This window comes from Rhinopithecus bieti, unplaced genomic scaffold (genome assembly GCF_001698545.2).
Source record: "Rhinopithecus bieti isolate Rb0 unplaced genomic scaffold, ASM169854v2 scaffold_61298, whole genome shotgun sequence".
NCBI classification, from domain to species: domain Eukaryota; kingdom Metazoa; phylum Chordata; class Mammalia; order Primates; family Cercopithecidae; genus Rhinopithecus; species Rhinopithecus bieti.
The window spans coordinates 72,315-87,310 of record NW_016823727.1 but is presented as its reverse complement, the minus strand read 5'-3'; the positions used below and the strand labels follow the sequence as shown (position 1 = coordinate 87,310).

Here is a 14,996-nt window from a genome sequence, read left to right as displayed (position 1 = left end):
AAGCTATGTCCGGAGCTTGCAGTTACTGAAAGGCATTTTGCACGGTAGAGACTGGGATGCAGGTGGTAGATGGGGCTGTGCGTGCAGGGATTATGTCTTGTTTGATCCTCATCTGTGGCACCTGAAACACAGTTTGCACTCTTGGTCAGTATTTGTTGAGGCAGTGTATATATGGTGGTCCTGTTGACAGAAGGGGAAGAGTCTTAAGAAACACTGATGTGGGAAGGTGCTGAGCTTCATGAAGTTTGAGTATAGTGGTGCACCCAAGTGGAGATGCCCAACAAGCGATAAGCCAGGGGGGACCCAGCTAGAGCTGCGGATGGCTTCAGTTCATCAGTATTTAGGAGCTGAGTAGTACAGGAGGAATAAAGATGAGCAGATACCTTAAAGGCTATGGAAAGAGGTATAAGAAAAATGTGCCAATCACCGTAATATGAGGCAGAACATGTTAAATGTTAAGAAAAAAATGGTCACAAAGTGTTACAAAGATTCAGAAATAAGAAATCCCATCTGGTTGAGGGGAGGTCAGGAAAGTGTCCTTTGAGGAGGTGGCATTTTGATGAGCAGAGGAAGGCAAGAGGAGGAGGTAGAGGGCTGGGCCAGGGGTGCGCAGGTGGGCATGCCTGGATGCCAGCTCACCCTGGCGAGCTCAGATGTGCAGCCTTTTTAGGAGACGTTATGAAGTGGAAGTGGAAGATGAACTGAGTGGGGAAAATGAAAAGGGGATCTTGGGATGAGGGTCTTACTCTCTTTCCCGGCTGCCACGGGATTAGGAGCTCCTTATCTGCCATGCTCCTTAAAACGAGACTGTCTTTGGGGAAGGAAAGAAGACAGCGCTTTTTGCTGTGGCTTCCTTAGCCCTTGGCCCTCAGGCTCAGCCCACTCTGCCTGACTCCTGGAGTGTGTGGAGAGAGGCTGTGAAGTCTCACACTGTCCCGGAGATAACCCAGGGCAGGCGTTGTAGGAACTTCCCTTAACAAAGAAACCACATGGTTCTTTAAGGTCACAGGATTTTCAGGGAGAACTTCAGGGATAGAAGGAAGAGGAGGGAATGAAGTCATTTTACAGTGTTTATTTGCATATATTATAGAAGACATTTCAGACATACTAAAGATGAGAAACAGAAGGCTACTGTAGTCTGAGTACATCCTGTATTCCTTAGAAACAAATGTGCAAACATCTCAAATCCAGACATGGGTATACATTTTAGACTAGAGAAATAGAAATTCTAGACCTTGTACATTGCTCAGAGGATTAAAAAGGATGGGTATATGATGGCCATGGAGGAGAGAAGGATAGCTGTGTTTTGTGGTTTAGAAGATTGTTTCTTTAGAGCTTTGAGAGCCTTCATTGATGGATAAACTAGGCCTTGAACACACTGGTTATTACATGTTAATGTGACAGATTGTGGTTGGAACCTTGCTCCAGAGTAACATGCAAATATTAGTTTTCAGAACACCTGAGCTTGTGGCCTTGAGCCTAACTAGACAACTGAGAGTAGCCTCCAAGTCCAGGCTGACTCAGTTCAGTTTGTCTGTTTCAGAGGATTAAGTCCTTCTCTGTATACAGTTGAGAATTTCTCCCTCACATAGATGAAAGACATTTAGTAAGTATGTCATGTATGCTTTCAATTAATTACCAATCAATTTATTCGTTCAAAAACATGTATGAAGTACCTAGCGTACCTAGCCAACCGCCTCTCGCCCTTGTTGAGCATTTCTGTATACCAGGCACATACCTTACAAGAGCTTGCAGTAGATCAGCTTATTTAATCTTCCAACAACCCTGTAACGTGGGCATTTTTATTCTCCCCATTTTACAGATGAGGAAACTGAGACAGAGAGAGGTTAGGTGGCTTGCCTGAGGTTACCTGGTTGGGAAGTAGTGGTTCTGAGATTGGAACCCTGGCAGAGCTCATGCTGAGCCGTTAAGTTTTAACTGTTAGGCCAGATGGCCTGGCATGCTTGTGAAATTGCCTTGGACTAGAACAAATGGGAAGCTTATTCAAAACATGTATTTATTCTAGTAACCTCATAGGTCATTGAGTATGTAGGAAATGCCATGGAACCAACAACTCAAATAATTTGGTATAAATGTGTTTACATTTCAGCAGCTTCACAGTTTGAGGAACTTGGGATGTTTGTCGCCATTCTGCTGAACAGAGCAGACCTTTCAATTTAGGTTTAAGCCAAATGCTGTTGGTAATTAATGACGCCACGGAGGCCAATTCTAGGAAAAAATAACACTTTAGCATCCAGCATGGTGCAATCTGAAAGGCTGGCGCCTTTGCCGTGGTTCTTCTTACACAAAGCACCTTATTGACATCACAAAACCACTGAGGGACTCCTTCTAGTCTCCAAAGGTACAAAACCACCCTGGGCCCGGGAGTTCGTCTCCACTGAGAATAAAAGCCATGCAGAAAGCAGCTGGGCGGGTGTTTGTTCTGCCCTCCAGCTGGCCTGCAGGGGAGGACTCCTGCTACATGTGTGCAAGCAAATGCAGTCCTTGGAACTCTCCTGGGAAACCCAGGGTTTTGGCTTTACACCCAATCTGACAAGAAAGGGCCCTCCCTGCCCCCACCCAAACCATTGCCAGGGCAATGAATTCTCCTTGACCCCACATCCAGATGGAATCTGGAAAACCCGGCTCAGAGCTTCTAAAGAGGCTACTACAGGGTATTTTAACAGCAAATTCCAAATCCTTAACAGCTGTTGATATGGAGACCATTTAAAAACGTGTGTTTGTAACCCAAGTAATAGATGTCCACTGTAGAAAAACAGGAAAATATAGATAAGAAGAACTAAAGCCCCTTTATTGGATCCCATTTTGTTTGTATACTACTTCTTCTTGTTTAATCTGGGAAGGGGAATAAGTTGAACAAACCATTCGGATGAAAGTTGATATAAACTTGAATTTTCCACCATGTTTAGGGAAGGTAATGTGTCAATACCTTTTTCCTTTATGAAAGTGTTAATAAAATTAGCATTGAAGAAAATTAGCCAGCTGGCCTGGTGGTTTATGCCTGTAATCCCAGCACTTTTGGAGGCCGAGGTGGGCAGATTATTTGGAGTTCGAGACCAGCCTGGCCAACATAATGAAACCTCTTCTCTACTAAAAATACAAAAATTAGTCGGTGTGGTGGTGGATGCCTGTAATGCCAGCTGCTCGGGAGGCTGAGGCAGGAGAGTTGCTCAAACCCAGGAAGTGGAGGTTATAGTGAACCAAGATCGCACCATTGCACTCCAGCCTGGGCAACAGAGCGAGACTGTCTCCAAAAGAAAAGAAAATTAAAATTAAACTGTTCACAGCCCCACAGAAATAACATTGCCAGTTTTCCTGAGATGGTAAGGTCATTTCCTGGTCCATGCCTAGCCTACCTAACCTCTCTCTGCTGCTCTGTTGATCACGGCCTGAGTCAGGTGAACCTATATGAAGAAGTCTGTTTGCTTTATTTCCCAGACACCAAATGGATTGCTTCTGACTCCAAGTCCGCTGCTCTCCAGCATACATTTCTGGAGCAGCCTTAGTCCAGTTGCTCCACTGAGTCCTGCCAGGCTGCAAGGGCCAAGCACACTGTTCCAGGTGAGTGTTTGGAAATGAACTTTTAAACATTACACTTCTGAGGGATGGTTTTTTCTCTAAATCCTGCAGAGGTAACGGTGAGTTTTGCCCAGTGTTGGGTTAAAATGTTAAATGTCCAAAGGGGGTTCATGTTAATGGGGTTGCACGCCCTTCAGAGGCAGACACTTTCATTGAGGCAGAAATGGCATACTCATGCCAGACACCCATACGTGGAACAATTAAGTTTTTGAAGTGTTTTGCATATTTTCATTTGTCTATGAAAACAGGAAATTTATTAAGGAAAAGGCAAAACTTTAAAATCATTCTTTTTTTTTTTTTGAGACGGAGTCTCACTCTGTCGCCCAGGCTGGAGTGCAGTGGCCAGATCTCAGCTCACTGCAAGCTCCGCCCCCGGGTTTACGCCATTCTCCTGCCTCAGCCTCCCGAGTAGCTGGGACTACAGGCGCCCGCCACCTCGCCCAGCTAGTTTTTTTGTATTTTTTAGTAGAGACGGGGTTTCACCGTGTTAGCAGGATGGTCTTGATCTCCTGACCTCGTGATCCGCCCGTCTCGGCCTCCCAAAGTGCTGGGATTACAGGCTTGAGCCAACGCGCCCGGCCTAAAAATCATTCTTTAGGCCAGTGTGATGGCTCACACCTGTAATCCCAGCACTTTGGGAGGCTGAGGGTGGGAGGATTGTTTGAGACCAGCCTGGGCAACACAGTGAGACCTCATCTCTATTTAAAATAAAATGAAAATAAAAATTATTTATAAAAGTCCACACAAGATTTTAAAATATTAATCCTCCTAGTTAATGTAGCAGCTCATTTGACATACAGTGAAAATAAAAATAGTGAACAATTTCCCCATCCTGGGATAGAAAAATTACTTGCATCATTTTATGAATCATCATTAAGCTCCTTGTTCTGTAATGAAAAAGGAGAATCCAGGGCACTTGGTTAAAAAATAATGAAGACTTAGCTGTTTTATCTTACAGAACTCTCCATACTAGGCAGCACCTTCATTATTCATTCACCCACTAGAATCTTGCAGGACCGTCACTTGCTATCATGGAGAAATCAGTATTTCCTCCTTGAGACCCACAGATCATCACTCACTGACTAAGGTGTTACTGTTTGAATATGTTGAGTATAGGTGGAAAGGATCCTAGGGACAGGATTGAAGAAAAGGTGGACCCAGTGCAAACTCCCTCTTCCCGTAATTCTAGCTTTTCTCATCATCCCTGTCTGTATCCTGTGCCCCACAGTGTGGCTTACCCCGGGTTAGTTGCAGCTCTTTGGGTACCATTGCATCTAGCACGTGGCACTTTGTATTATGATTGCCTGTTGATCTGGCAATCTTTCCCACTAAACTATGGGCCCTCGAGACCAGAATGGAATCCTGTTCACTGTGGTGTCCCCAGCATCTGGCACATGGCTTGGTGTACAAGTGAGGCTCAGTAATTATTGACTGTCTAAATGAATTCACAAAGAGAAGTCTGAGAAAGGTAAGTGCAAGCCTTCACGATCATCTGAGCTGGTCATTTTGCTTGTCAAGGTTAGTGTTTGCTGAGTACCTCCTCTGTGCCAGGAGCTATACATGCTGGGATTTAGGGTCTCTTCATAAGGGTGGAGCTAAAGAGGTTTTGATTGCCATCTTGCTGCTTTGGTTTCCTAGTGGGGTTGGGGTACGGTGTCATGAAGTGACCATATGCTTGGAGTAATTGGGTTTCTGTCTCTTTCCCAGCCCTTATTCCCGTCACAAGAAATTGAGCTATAGTCATGTTGATTTTTAGCAGTTTCAGCTCGGGTAGGAAAAGAGAAACTAGAAATAGCAAAAAGCAATGAGCAAATGTTGTATTAGGAAAGTTTAAAATCAGGAATACTAATCTTTTGGTGGGGAGATAAAAACACCTCATTTCCTGAAAGTCTTAAGATTAGAGCAGCAGAATTCTAAAATTAATAGAATAAAAAAGAAATGGTTTGGTTACAGTAAACTCCACGGCAGTAGGGATTGTTATACTATAATCCTAGAATCTAACACAGAGCTTCTGTAGAGTTCAGTAGGTATTTGTGAATAATAAGTGGCCTCTCATTTCTCTCCTTACTGGGAATTCTGCCACCTGATTGGTACAAGCCTTGGCAACCCCCTAGGAAAGCAATGGAGCACTATTGGCTGGGGGTTCTTTGGGATCCCTAGTCTTAGATACCTTTTCCAGCCCAACACTCCCAACAGTAAATGATGGTTCATGTCTACAGTGATTCGACACGTTATCAGAATCTCTGGGAGTTGGGATACGTGCACACCCTCGTTTCTTCAGTCCTCAGTAACTACTGTAGACAAATGGTTCTCAAAGTTAGCACTTACTCTCCTAGAGGGTGAGTTAAAGTAAAGATTACAGGGCCCCACTCCAGAGTTTCTGATTCAGTAGGTCTGGGATAGGGCCTGATAAAAACATTTTTTTGAGACAGAGTCTCACTCTGTTGCCCAGGCTGGAGTGCAGTGGTGTGATCTCTGCTCACTGCAATTTCCACCTCCTGGGTTCAAGTGATTCTCCTGCTTCAGCATCCCAAGTAGCTAGGACTACAGGCATGCACCACCACACCCTGTTAAGTTTTGTATTTTTGGTAGAGATGGGGTTTTGCCATGTTGGCCAGGCTGGTCCCAAACTCCTGACCTCAAGTTGATCCGCCTGCCTTGGTCTCCCAAATTGCTGGGATTACAGGCGTAAGCCACCGTGCCTGGCCCAAAAACATTTTTTTCATGTTCCTAGTGATACTACGCAGTCCAGGAACCAATTTGAGTAGCACTGCAGACCAGAGGTTCCTAGTTTATATTTAGAATTCTGCATCAGAAATTACTGCATTTAAAGGCTACTTGCTTAGAGTTTTAATTTCACCAGGTGGACCTGTTCTCTTTTCTGAAGCCATTCAGAATACAACCCTAAAAAAAAAGAAAGACAAGCTGGTATTCCGGATGGCTGACAGGTTGTATGACTTTGGGCTTTCTGTTTGTGGCTGGACCCATGAGACTAAGGAAAAACAACTTTTTGCCTTTTAAAATATTATTACTCTTCCTGTGAAAAGAGCAATTGAGTGTGGCAAAAGTAGAAAATAGCAGTTTCGAGAATGGCAAACAACAAAATATGGTAGAGGAATAATACTTTCTGATTTTTAAAACTAGACAATATAATCAATACATATTGAGAATTCAGATTACTATCAGTGGTGTCTTTTTTTTAAATAACTTTTTTTTTTTTAAGTTTAGAGACGGGGTCTCAATATGTTGTTCAGGCTGGTCTTGAACCTCTGGGTTCAACTCCACTTCAGCCTCTGGAGTAGCTGGGACTACAGGCATACCACCACACTGGCCAACATCCCTTTTAAACTGATGAAAATAATTTTCTTTCAAAATAACAACAAATCTCTTTCAAGTATGCTATAGATGTAATGAAGGAAGACAAAAAATACACTTGGCTTATACATTTTAAGTGACGCTGGCCAGTTTCCTATTATCATGATTGGAAAGGGTTGATCAGAATCCTCAGGGTAATAGTTGAAGAGCTGAAGCAATTTTTGTACAGAAGGCCCCTAATATGATTACTATAGCAGGTTATAGCAGATATTAAAGAATTCCAAGGAAGGAGAGAGAAGACGCCTTTCTGGAAGAGGTATGCTTTATAATTGAGAGATGTTTAGGTAAGGAGAGAGGCACCAAAGACATTGTGCTAAATGTAAACAAAGAACCTTGATTTATAAAGTGAACTCGGTTTTTCTTGGACAGTTTAGTATTTTCTTGTCTAAGGATGTCTGTTCCATGACTTTTGAAATAGATTTTGTTCCAATGTGGAATATGCCTAGTAGGAATAGGTATGTCTTAAAACAAGGTAGAGCTAATGAAGTTTTCAATAAAGAATGTGTGCTGTAATTTTTAGTTCAACAAATCTAACCCAGCAAATTATTTGCAATGCTCTGCGACAAGGACTGTAGGGACATAGAATATGTGAATAATGGATGAGTAAACAAAGTGCTGCAGAAAGTAAGGGGAAGACACGCTCTTTCCAGCTGGAGACTGGACAGGTTCCAAGCAAGCAGTGGCGCCTGAGCTGGGAGGAAGGGACAGGATTTCGATCGAGTACATTTAGATGAATAGAGCCGAATGACTGGGACATGAAAGTCTGTTTAGGAAGGGACCAGGTGAGAGGAGATAAGGTAGGAAACGCAGCTGTGGGCCTTGATTATAGGCTTAGGAGTTTCTCCCTTTATCTGTTAAATGTTTAGGCTGTTTAAGCTGGAGGTAGGAGGATGAGATCTCTGTTTTAGAGAACAATCCCTGATATTAGTGTGGAGGAAGAACTGAAGAGAAAGTGGAAGGAACAGTAAGATGAGAGGAAATTATTATTTTTATTTTTTGAGACGAGCTCACCGTGTTGCCCAAGGTGGAGTGCAGTGGCACAATCTCGGCCTACTGCAACCTCTGCCTCCTGGGCTCAAACAATCCTCTCACCTCAGCCTCTCAAGTAGCTGGGACTACCGGCATATACCACCAAGCCCGGCTAATTTTTAAAATTTTTTTGTAGAAATGAGGTCTCGCTATATTGCTCAGGCTAGTTTTGAACTCTGGGGCTCAAGCAATCCTCCTGCCGTAGCTTCCCGAAGGACTAGGATTACAGGTGTGAACGACCATACCTGGCCAGAGGAAATGATACTACAGATATTGAAGGGAGAATCACTCTTTGAGATCAGAACATTGGACACAGGATATAATTAGAAGATATTTTAGAGGTGAGCTCAAGAGAGGCAGACTTTGAGATGGGTTTGAGTAGTAAATAGGTAGTGAAAATTAAGAAGTGGCAAAGATTACTAACTGATTAACATACTGGAAATGCTATTAAATAACAATAGTTAAGGCCGGGCATGGTGGTTCACGCCTGTAATCCCAGCACTTTGGGAGGATGACATGGGTGGATCACTTGAGCCCGAGTTCAAGACCATCAGGGGCAACACAGCAAGACCCTGTCTCTACAAAAAAAAAAAAACACAAAACTTGGGACATGTGTGCTGGCATGTGTGCCTGTGGTCCCAGCTACTAGGGAGGCTGAGGTGGCAGCACTGTTTGAGCCCTGGAGATTGAGGCTGCAGTGAGCCATGAGCACACCACTGCACTCAAACCGGGGCGACAGTGAGCCTGTCTGAAAAAAAAAATAAATAAATAAATAACAAGAGTTAACATTTGTTGATGATTGATGACTTACTGGGTGCAAGACATTGTTCTTAGCACTTTTGGGGGCTTCTCATTTAATACTGCCAGTAATTCTGTTTTAAGAAAGATAAGAGGGCCGGGCGCGGTGGCTCAAGCCTGTAATCCCAGCACTTTGGGAGGCCGAGACGGGCGGATCACAAGGTCAGGAGATCGAGACCATCCTGGCTAACACCGTGAAACCCCGTCTCTACTAAAGAATACAAAAAACTAGCCGGGCGACGAGGCGGGCGCCTGTAGTCCCAGCTACTTGGGAGGCTGAGGCAGGAGAATGGCGTAAACCTGGGAGGCGGAGCTTGCAGTGAGCTGACATCCGGCCACCGCACTCCAGCCTGGGCGACAGAGCCAGACTCCGTCTCAAAAAAAAAAAAAGAAAGATAAGAAACTAAGGCACAGGGATATTGGCTTGGCTGGTTTATTCAAGATAACACACTAGTAAGTGGTGGAGCCCTGACTCAAGTTTAAGTTTGTGGTCTCAGCCACCATTCTCACTGACTTGGAGTGAGCAATGGAAGAGCAGGTTTTGTGGGAAAGAGGCATTGGTTGGAGATGTCTAAAATGGAAATTGTTGTCAAGTCCAAGCATGGTACTGGAGAAAAGGTGGCTGGGGACAACAGTTTGCGAAATGTTGCAGTTTAAAACAGGGGAGTGTCATGGGAGAAGAGCCTAATAAAGATGACTAAAAAATATGTCAGAAAAGCCAAGCTAATCAAGAGAAACTATGTCCATTGAGTATACAAAAATAGTAAGGGCAGAAATCAGCAATTTATTTTGCAAAACAGATGAACAATACCAAAACTGATTCTCTTGAAAACACCAATAAGGTAGACTAAAGAGAGAGAAGATGCAAATAAACGAAAAGAATGAAACTGCAGGCCAGGCACCCTGGCTCACATCTGTAATCCTAGCACTTTGGGAGGCCGAGGCAGGCCAGCTGCTTGAGCTCAGGAGTTCGAGACCAGCTTGGGCAACACGGTGAAACCTCATCTTTACCAAAAATACAAAAATAGCTGGGCATGGTGGCGTCTACCTGTAGTCCCAGCTACTTGGGAGGCTAAAGTGGGAGGATGGCTGGGAGGTGGAGGTTGCAGTGAGCCAATATTGTGTCACTACGCTCCAGCCTGGGCGACAGAGCCAGACCCTATTTCTAAATAAAGTAAAATAAATAAAAGCATGAAAATTTAAAATCTGCTCATCTTCCATTGTTCACTCTAACTCAGTAGAGTGGTTAGTAGCACAGACCTTTTTAAAGAAGAGTATAAACTGTATGTGCATAGATTTGATAATACAGTTGAAGTGGATAAAATTCTAGAAAAAATTAAAATTCCAAAGTTCCAGAAAAGAAAGTAAAACCTTGAATATGCCAATAACCATTAAAGAAATTAAAACAGTAATTAAAGATACCCCGTAACTCCTACCGAAATAAAAAGTTATGCAATGTTAGTACTGAAAGATTTGTTTAAAACTTGACTGTGTTGCTTATTAGCTGTGTAACCTTTAGCCAACAGAACTTATTTGAAATCTGTTTTCTCATCGTAAAATGGGGACGAAACTTATGTTACAGCTCCTAGATATCAAATGAAATGACAAGCCTCGACACAAGTTACTGAAATAGTTTAAAACTGCAAAACATATTTACTTAAATATAAGTGTTTGTTGTACTGCTAACATGTGCCACGCTCCGTAATTTGATATTTGGCGCTGAAGTTTAATATATAACTTACCTGGACTAAATAGGAAATAAGCTAGAAAAGACAGCCCAGGAGATCTTTTTGACACATCCTAAACAATGAAAATCTAGTTGCAAGTAGTATTTGTTTCAGACCTGAAACTCATTATCAAAGCATATACTATCATCCTACTATTTATCATCTTAGTTAACAACAATACGGAAATTAATTTTACTCTTTGTCACTTATGAGTGATCTAAGTGTGATATTTTAATTGAAAGAATACCTTCTTAGCTCCAAAATAATCTATTTGAAATCTTTTAAGATTAAATACGTTTTATTTTAGAAGAGTAAATGCTGCAAGAATCATCTTTGTAGTACCCTGAAAAACTGATGGCAAATTTCAAAATATAGTATTAGAAATTACTGAGTCACATATAAAGAATCTATGGTTTTCAAAACATTATTTTCATATTTAATATTAAACATTCTTTTAATATTTGTAGCATTATCAGCATCCTGAGTAGCTTAGAACTTTTAGAAAAAGTTATAAGATGCTTTAGCAACATATAAATTATATATTTTTTCCTAGTAGCCTGTGCATATAGAATAATTAGGGACATTTTGTGGGCCTTATCCTTTGTTTGCTCTATGTAATCTTGATCTCATTGTCATCTTCCAATTATTCTGTAAAAAACACTGGCAACTAATCTCTATCACAGGGGTGATGAGAAGTGGACTGCTATGGACTGTATGGGAATATAAAGAACCTAAGTTCTTTGCAATGGATTTGCAGTAATTATTGTAAAAATCTTTTGTCCCTTACAGTTCCCCACACTGCTTAATGGCCACATGCCAGTGCCAATCCCCAGTCTGGACAGAGCTGCTTCTCCAGTACTGCTTTCTTCGAGCTCTCAGAAATCCTGATGACGTCTGGCGACAATTAAGGACTCATTAACTGATGAAACAAATTTGTCCCCATGGGCTAGTTTACCTGTGTCATGAGAAGGACATTGTGAAACTCTGTTAATTTGGTTTGCACTTTTCATAACATGGATAGTCTAGATTTATGTTAGCATTTTAAAAACTGTTTTTGATATATTCAAGTATATATGAAAATCTTTTGCATTAAGTGAATTTTAATGTTTTTGTTTTTATATCCTTTTAGCTCTTAAGTGTTGAACACTGTTGACAGTGAAGAACTTTTCTTAATGGTTTTCAGTATAACCAATAAGGATGTGAAGCTTTTTTTCTCTTTAGTTCTGCGTATGCTAAACTGTGTGCTTATATAGACTATAACCAGCTGTGCCTTCCTTTGCATTTAATGTAAATGATTTATATATTAAGAGGAAATGTTTGAAAGATGAAAATTAGTATCAAACAGCTCTCTAGTAGAATTTCATTATTTTTCACCAGTGGGCAATATGAAAGCATATTCATATCACATTTTCTTTTTTACTTTTAATTGTATTAAGAATTGCCTTAGAACCTCTTTTGAACTGAAATTCAGTAAATGTCCAAGTAATGTTTTATAATAAACTAAGCCATATTTAGACAATAAACATTGATAAAAGAAAATGTTCTAAAGTGCATTTTCAAAAGAATGAACTTGGAAAGGCTAGCCTCCTTAGTTGTTTACAGTATCTTTTAGATGCCTCCCAGACAAAAATCTGAGATGGAAAAGCTACATCAAGTTCATGCTATTCCAGGCCTGAGAGTATCTCTTATTTCAAAAAATTAGCCCTAGTTTTCTCAGTTTGCCATAGAGAATCCCGACCATCTGATATATTTACTGTGTCAGTATAAATTGGGATTCCCCTGGAACTATAATTAACATTTAAAAATTAATGCTTTGGAAGCAGCTCACAGACTGGTGATGAACCCAAACAACAAAGAAACAATTTTTAACACTAGGTATCTTCATCAGTATAGGTAGGTATTCACAATTTTGATGGATCAAAACTTGCTGTAATACAAACAGAGAACTGGAGGTACTAAAGGCCTTGCTTGTGGAAATTGAGAGAGGATACACTGCTTTATATATTATTAAAGTTATGGGGAGAATGAAGGAAATCTGACAGATGAAAAATTCTACAGGAACCTCATCATCGTGAAACTGAACTGATAACAACTTAGAACACTCCAGTAAGTTCTTTTGTGTAATGTAATTTGTAGTAGTGATAATACAGACCTATTTTCTGTTCCATCAGAAAATCAGCAGGCACCAGTCCAAAGGTACCACACCTGTACATGAAGGAAAGTTCTAATACCAAGAAAACGGAAAAGCACCAAGCTTTAAATTCAAGATTAATTATAATCCTTAACTATAAGTGACAAAAACTAACTTGAAATGTGACTAAATGATCCAAACTGGGCATTAAGTCGCAGGATTATGAGAAAGGATTAAAAAACGAGGTTTGAGAAAACATACTTATTGAATTTTCAGAAAAAAAATCTAGAATGTTGCTTTGATACTTGGAAATTCTGAGGTTTCTCTATTGGAATTGAGCATCTCTGTATGTGGGGATGTGGGCCCTTATCAAAGGATAAAAATCCAAACACTGTATTATGCCTCCTTGACTGTAATAACACTGGTTCCAAAATCCACCAATAGACACTACTGTCCCCCCACCCCCACCCCATAGGCTAATAATAATTCTGTACCAGAATAAAAGGAGCTGGTCCAGGGAACTGATATTTACTGAGAAGGGGCCTTTGAGAATGCTTCCCACCACCTGTTTCCAGCTCAAGACAGCTGCACAGAAGAAGCTGGGAGTTGCCTAAGGCTGCACAGCTCACTAAAGGTAGAACAATGATTGGTGCTCAGTCCAATTCTGTTTCCCCCATGCCTAGCTGTAAGTAATTACTGGTTCAAAACTATGTGTTATTAGTAAAACAAAACAGATAAAGACAGCGCATTTAAAATTGTGTCGTCAGGTAAGAGAACACATCCAAAATGCATGATTCTTACAGACAAACTAAAGTTAATACGCAAAAATCTCAACCTAAAATACTATTTTTAGTATACTTGTTTATGTAAATGCTGATTGGAAATATTTAAATGACTACAGATCTGATTCTTTTCCTTCGGAAATTGGGATTAATGTATGCTCTAGATCCATTTATTACAAATGCAAAAATACCACAGTTTTTTGATGGATGAAAATACTCCTGAAACACAAATAGAGAACTGGAGGAACTGAAGAGTAACTCGTATAGCTCTGCCTCATTCTGTGTGTGTGTGTTTTAGCAGAAGTATTTTACTCAGAAAATAGGTTTCAAAGAACATTAACGACTTTCTTTTCCTTTTTTTGTCTGCTTAATCAGTGTTAAACTGCTATGGGAAAAGTTTTATAGAACTATATAACCTGAATGTTGGTCTCTTTGTACACATCTTTTCTATGACTGCAGATCTTCATTCACTTTCATATATGTATCATTTTACTGTCGTATTATTTTGTTCAATAAAACTTTGTGATAAAAGGTGTTTAGAGGTAACTGGATTGGCTTACTTCCATTTGCTTGGGGTGACCCAAACCACTTTTCCATATGGATACAAGTTGGAAAATGAGTCTTGGCACCTACCCTTAAAGACAGCACGTCAAAAAAAAAAAAAAAAAAAAAAAAAAAAAAAAAAAAAAAAAAAGTGCTTTAAATATACATATTTAAAGAAATAAATGTAATTACTGAGGTTAACTTGTGGGAGAATGGAATGGGATTGAAAAGCAGACCCCTGATTTAAATAAGTTCTATTAACTGCTCTGTATTGAGGAGGAAGAAGTGAGAAGGTAGGGAAAAATCAAATCTACCATTTATTCTTTTAGCCTTTTGTTGATTCAGGAGATATGAACTGCTAGGCTTGGTGATAAAGGTTATTATTTCTCTTCGTCTCAATTCCAGGCTGACCTGGCTCTGGTTTTCATGGGTGCTTCAAAGCAGTCTCCACTCTGGGTTTGATATAGGGAGACTGGTGTGAGGGGAAGGGAGGGGATGCAGGGAGAATCACCGGATTAATGCAGTCCCTGAAGAACACGTTCATCATCACTAGTATGCCAAAAGGCCACAGATAACTCATAACTGCATATGGTATAACAGGTGGTGGTAGGAAATCATTCGCTTACTGAAGAAACATTTAATCAACTATGTTCCAGGTGCCTTTTAGAAATGGGGGATGGAAACCTGATCCCTGTTCTCAAAAAGGCAATAGATTTGCTTGGTTCTGTTTATACATAAGAATTCAACTGGCTGGGTGTGGTGGCTCATGCCTGTAATCCCAGCACTTTCGGAGGCCAAGGCAAGTGGATCACCTGAGGTCAGGAGTTCAAGACCAGCCTGGCCAACATGGTGAAACCCCATCTCTACTAAAAATGCAAAAATTAGTTGGGCGTGGTGGCAGGCGCCTGTAATCCCAGCTACTCGAGAGGCTGAGGCAGGATAATCGCTTGAATCTGGGAGGCGGAGGTTGCAGTGAGCCGAGATTGCGCCACTGCACTCCAGCGTGGGTGA

At 41.0% G+C, this 14,996-nt stretch overlaps 1 protein-coding gene across 1 annotated transcript in view; it reads left to right on the top strand.

Annotated features, from left to right (window-relative positions):
* The window catches only part of ELK3 (ETS transcription factor ELK3), a 50,638-nt gene extending 36,657 nt beyond the window's left edge, over positions 1–13,981 (top strand). The window contains exons 3-4 of the mRNA XM_017861750.1: positions 3,460–3,582; positions 11,319–13,981. Coding sequence (XP_017717239.1) covers positions 3,460–3,582; positions 11,319–11,417 — 222 coding nt within the window. The 3' untranslated portion in view covers positions 11,418–13,981. The remainder of the gene's footprint in view (positions 1–3,459; positions 3,583–11,318) is intronic.
* Positions 13,982–14,996: the final 1,015 nt, after the last annotated feature.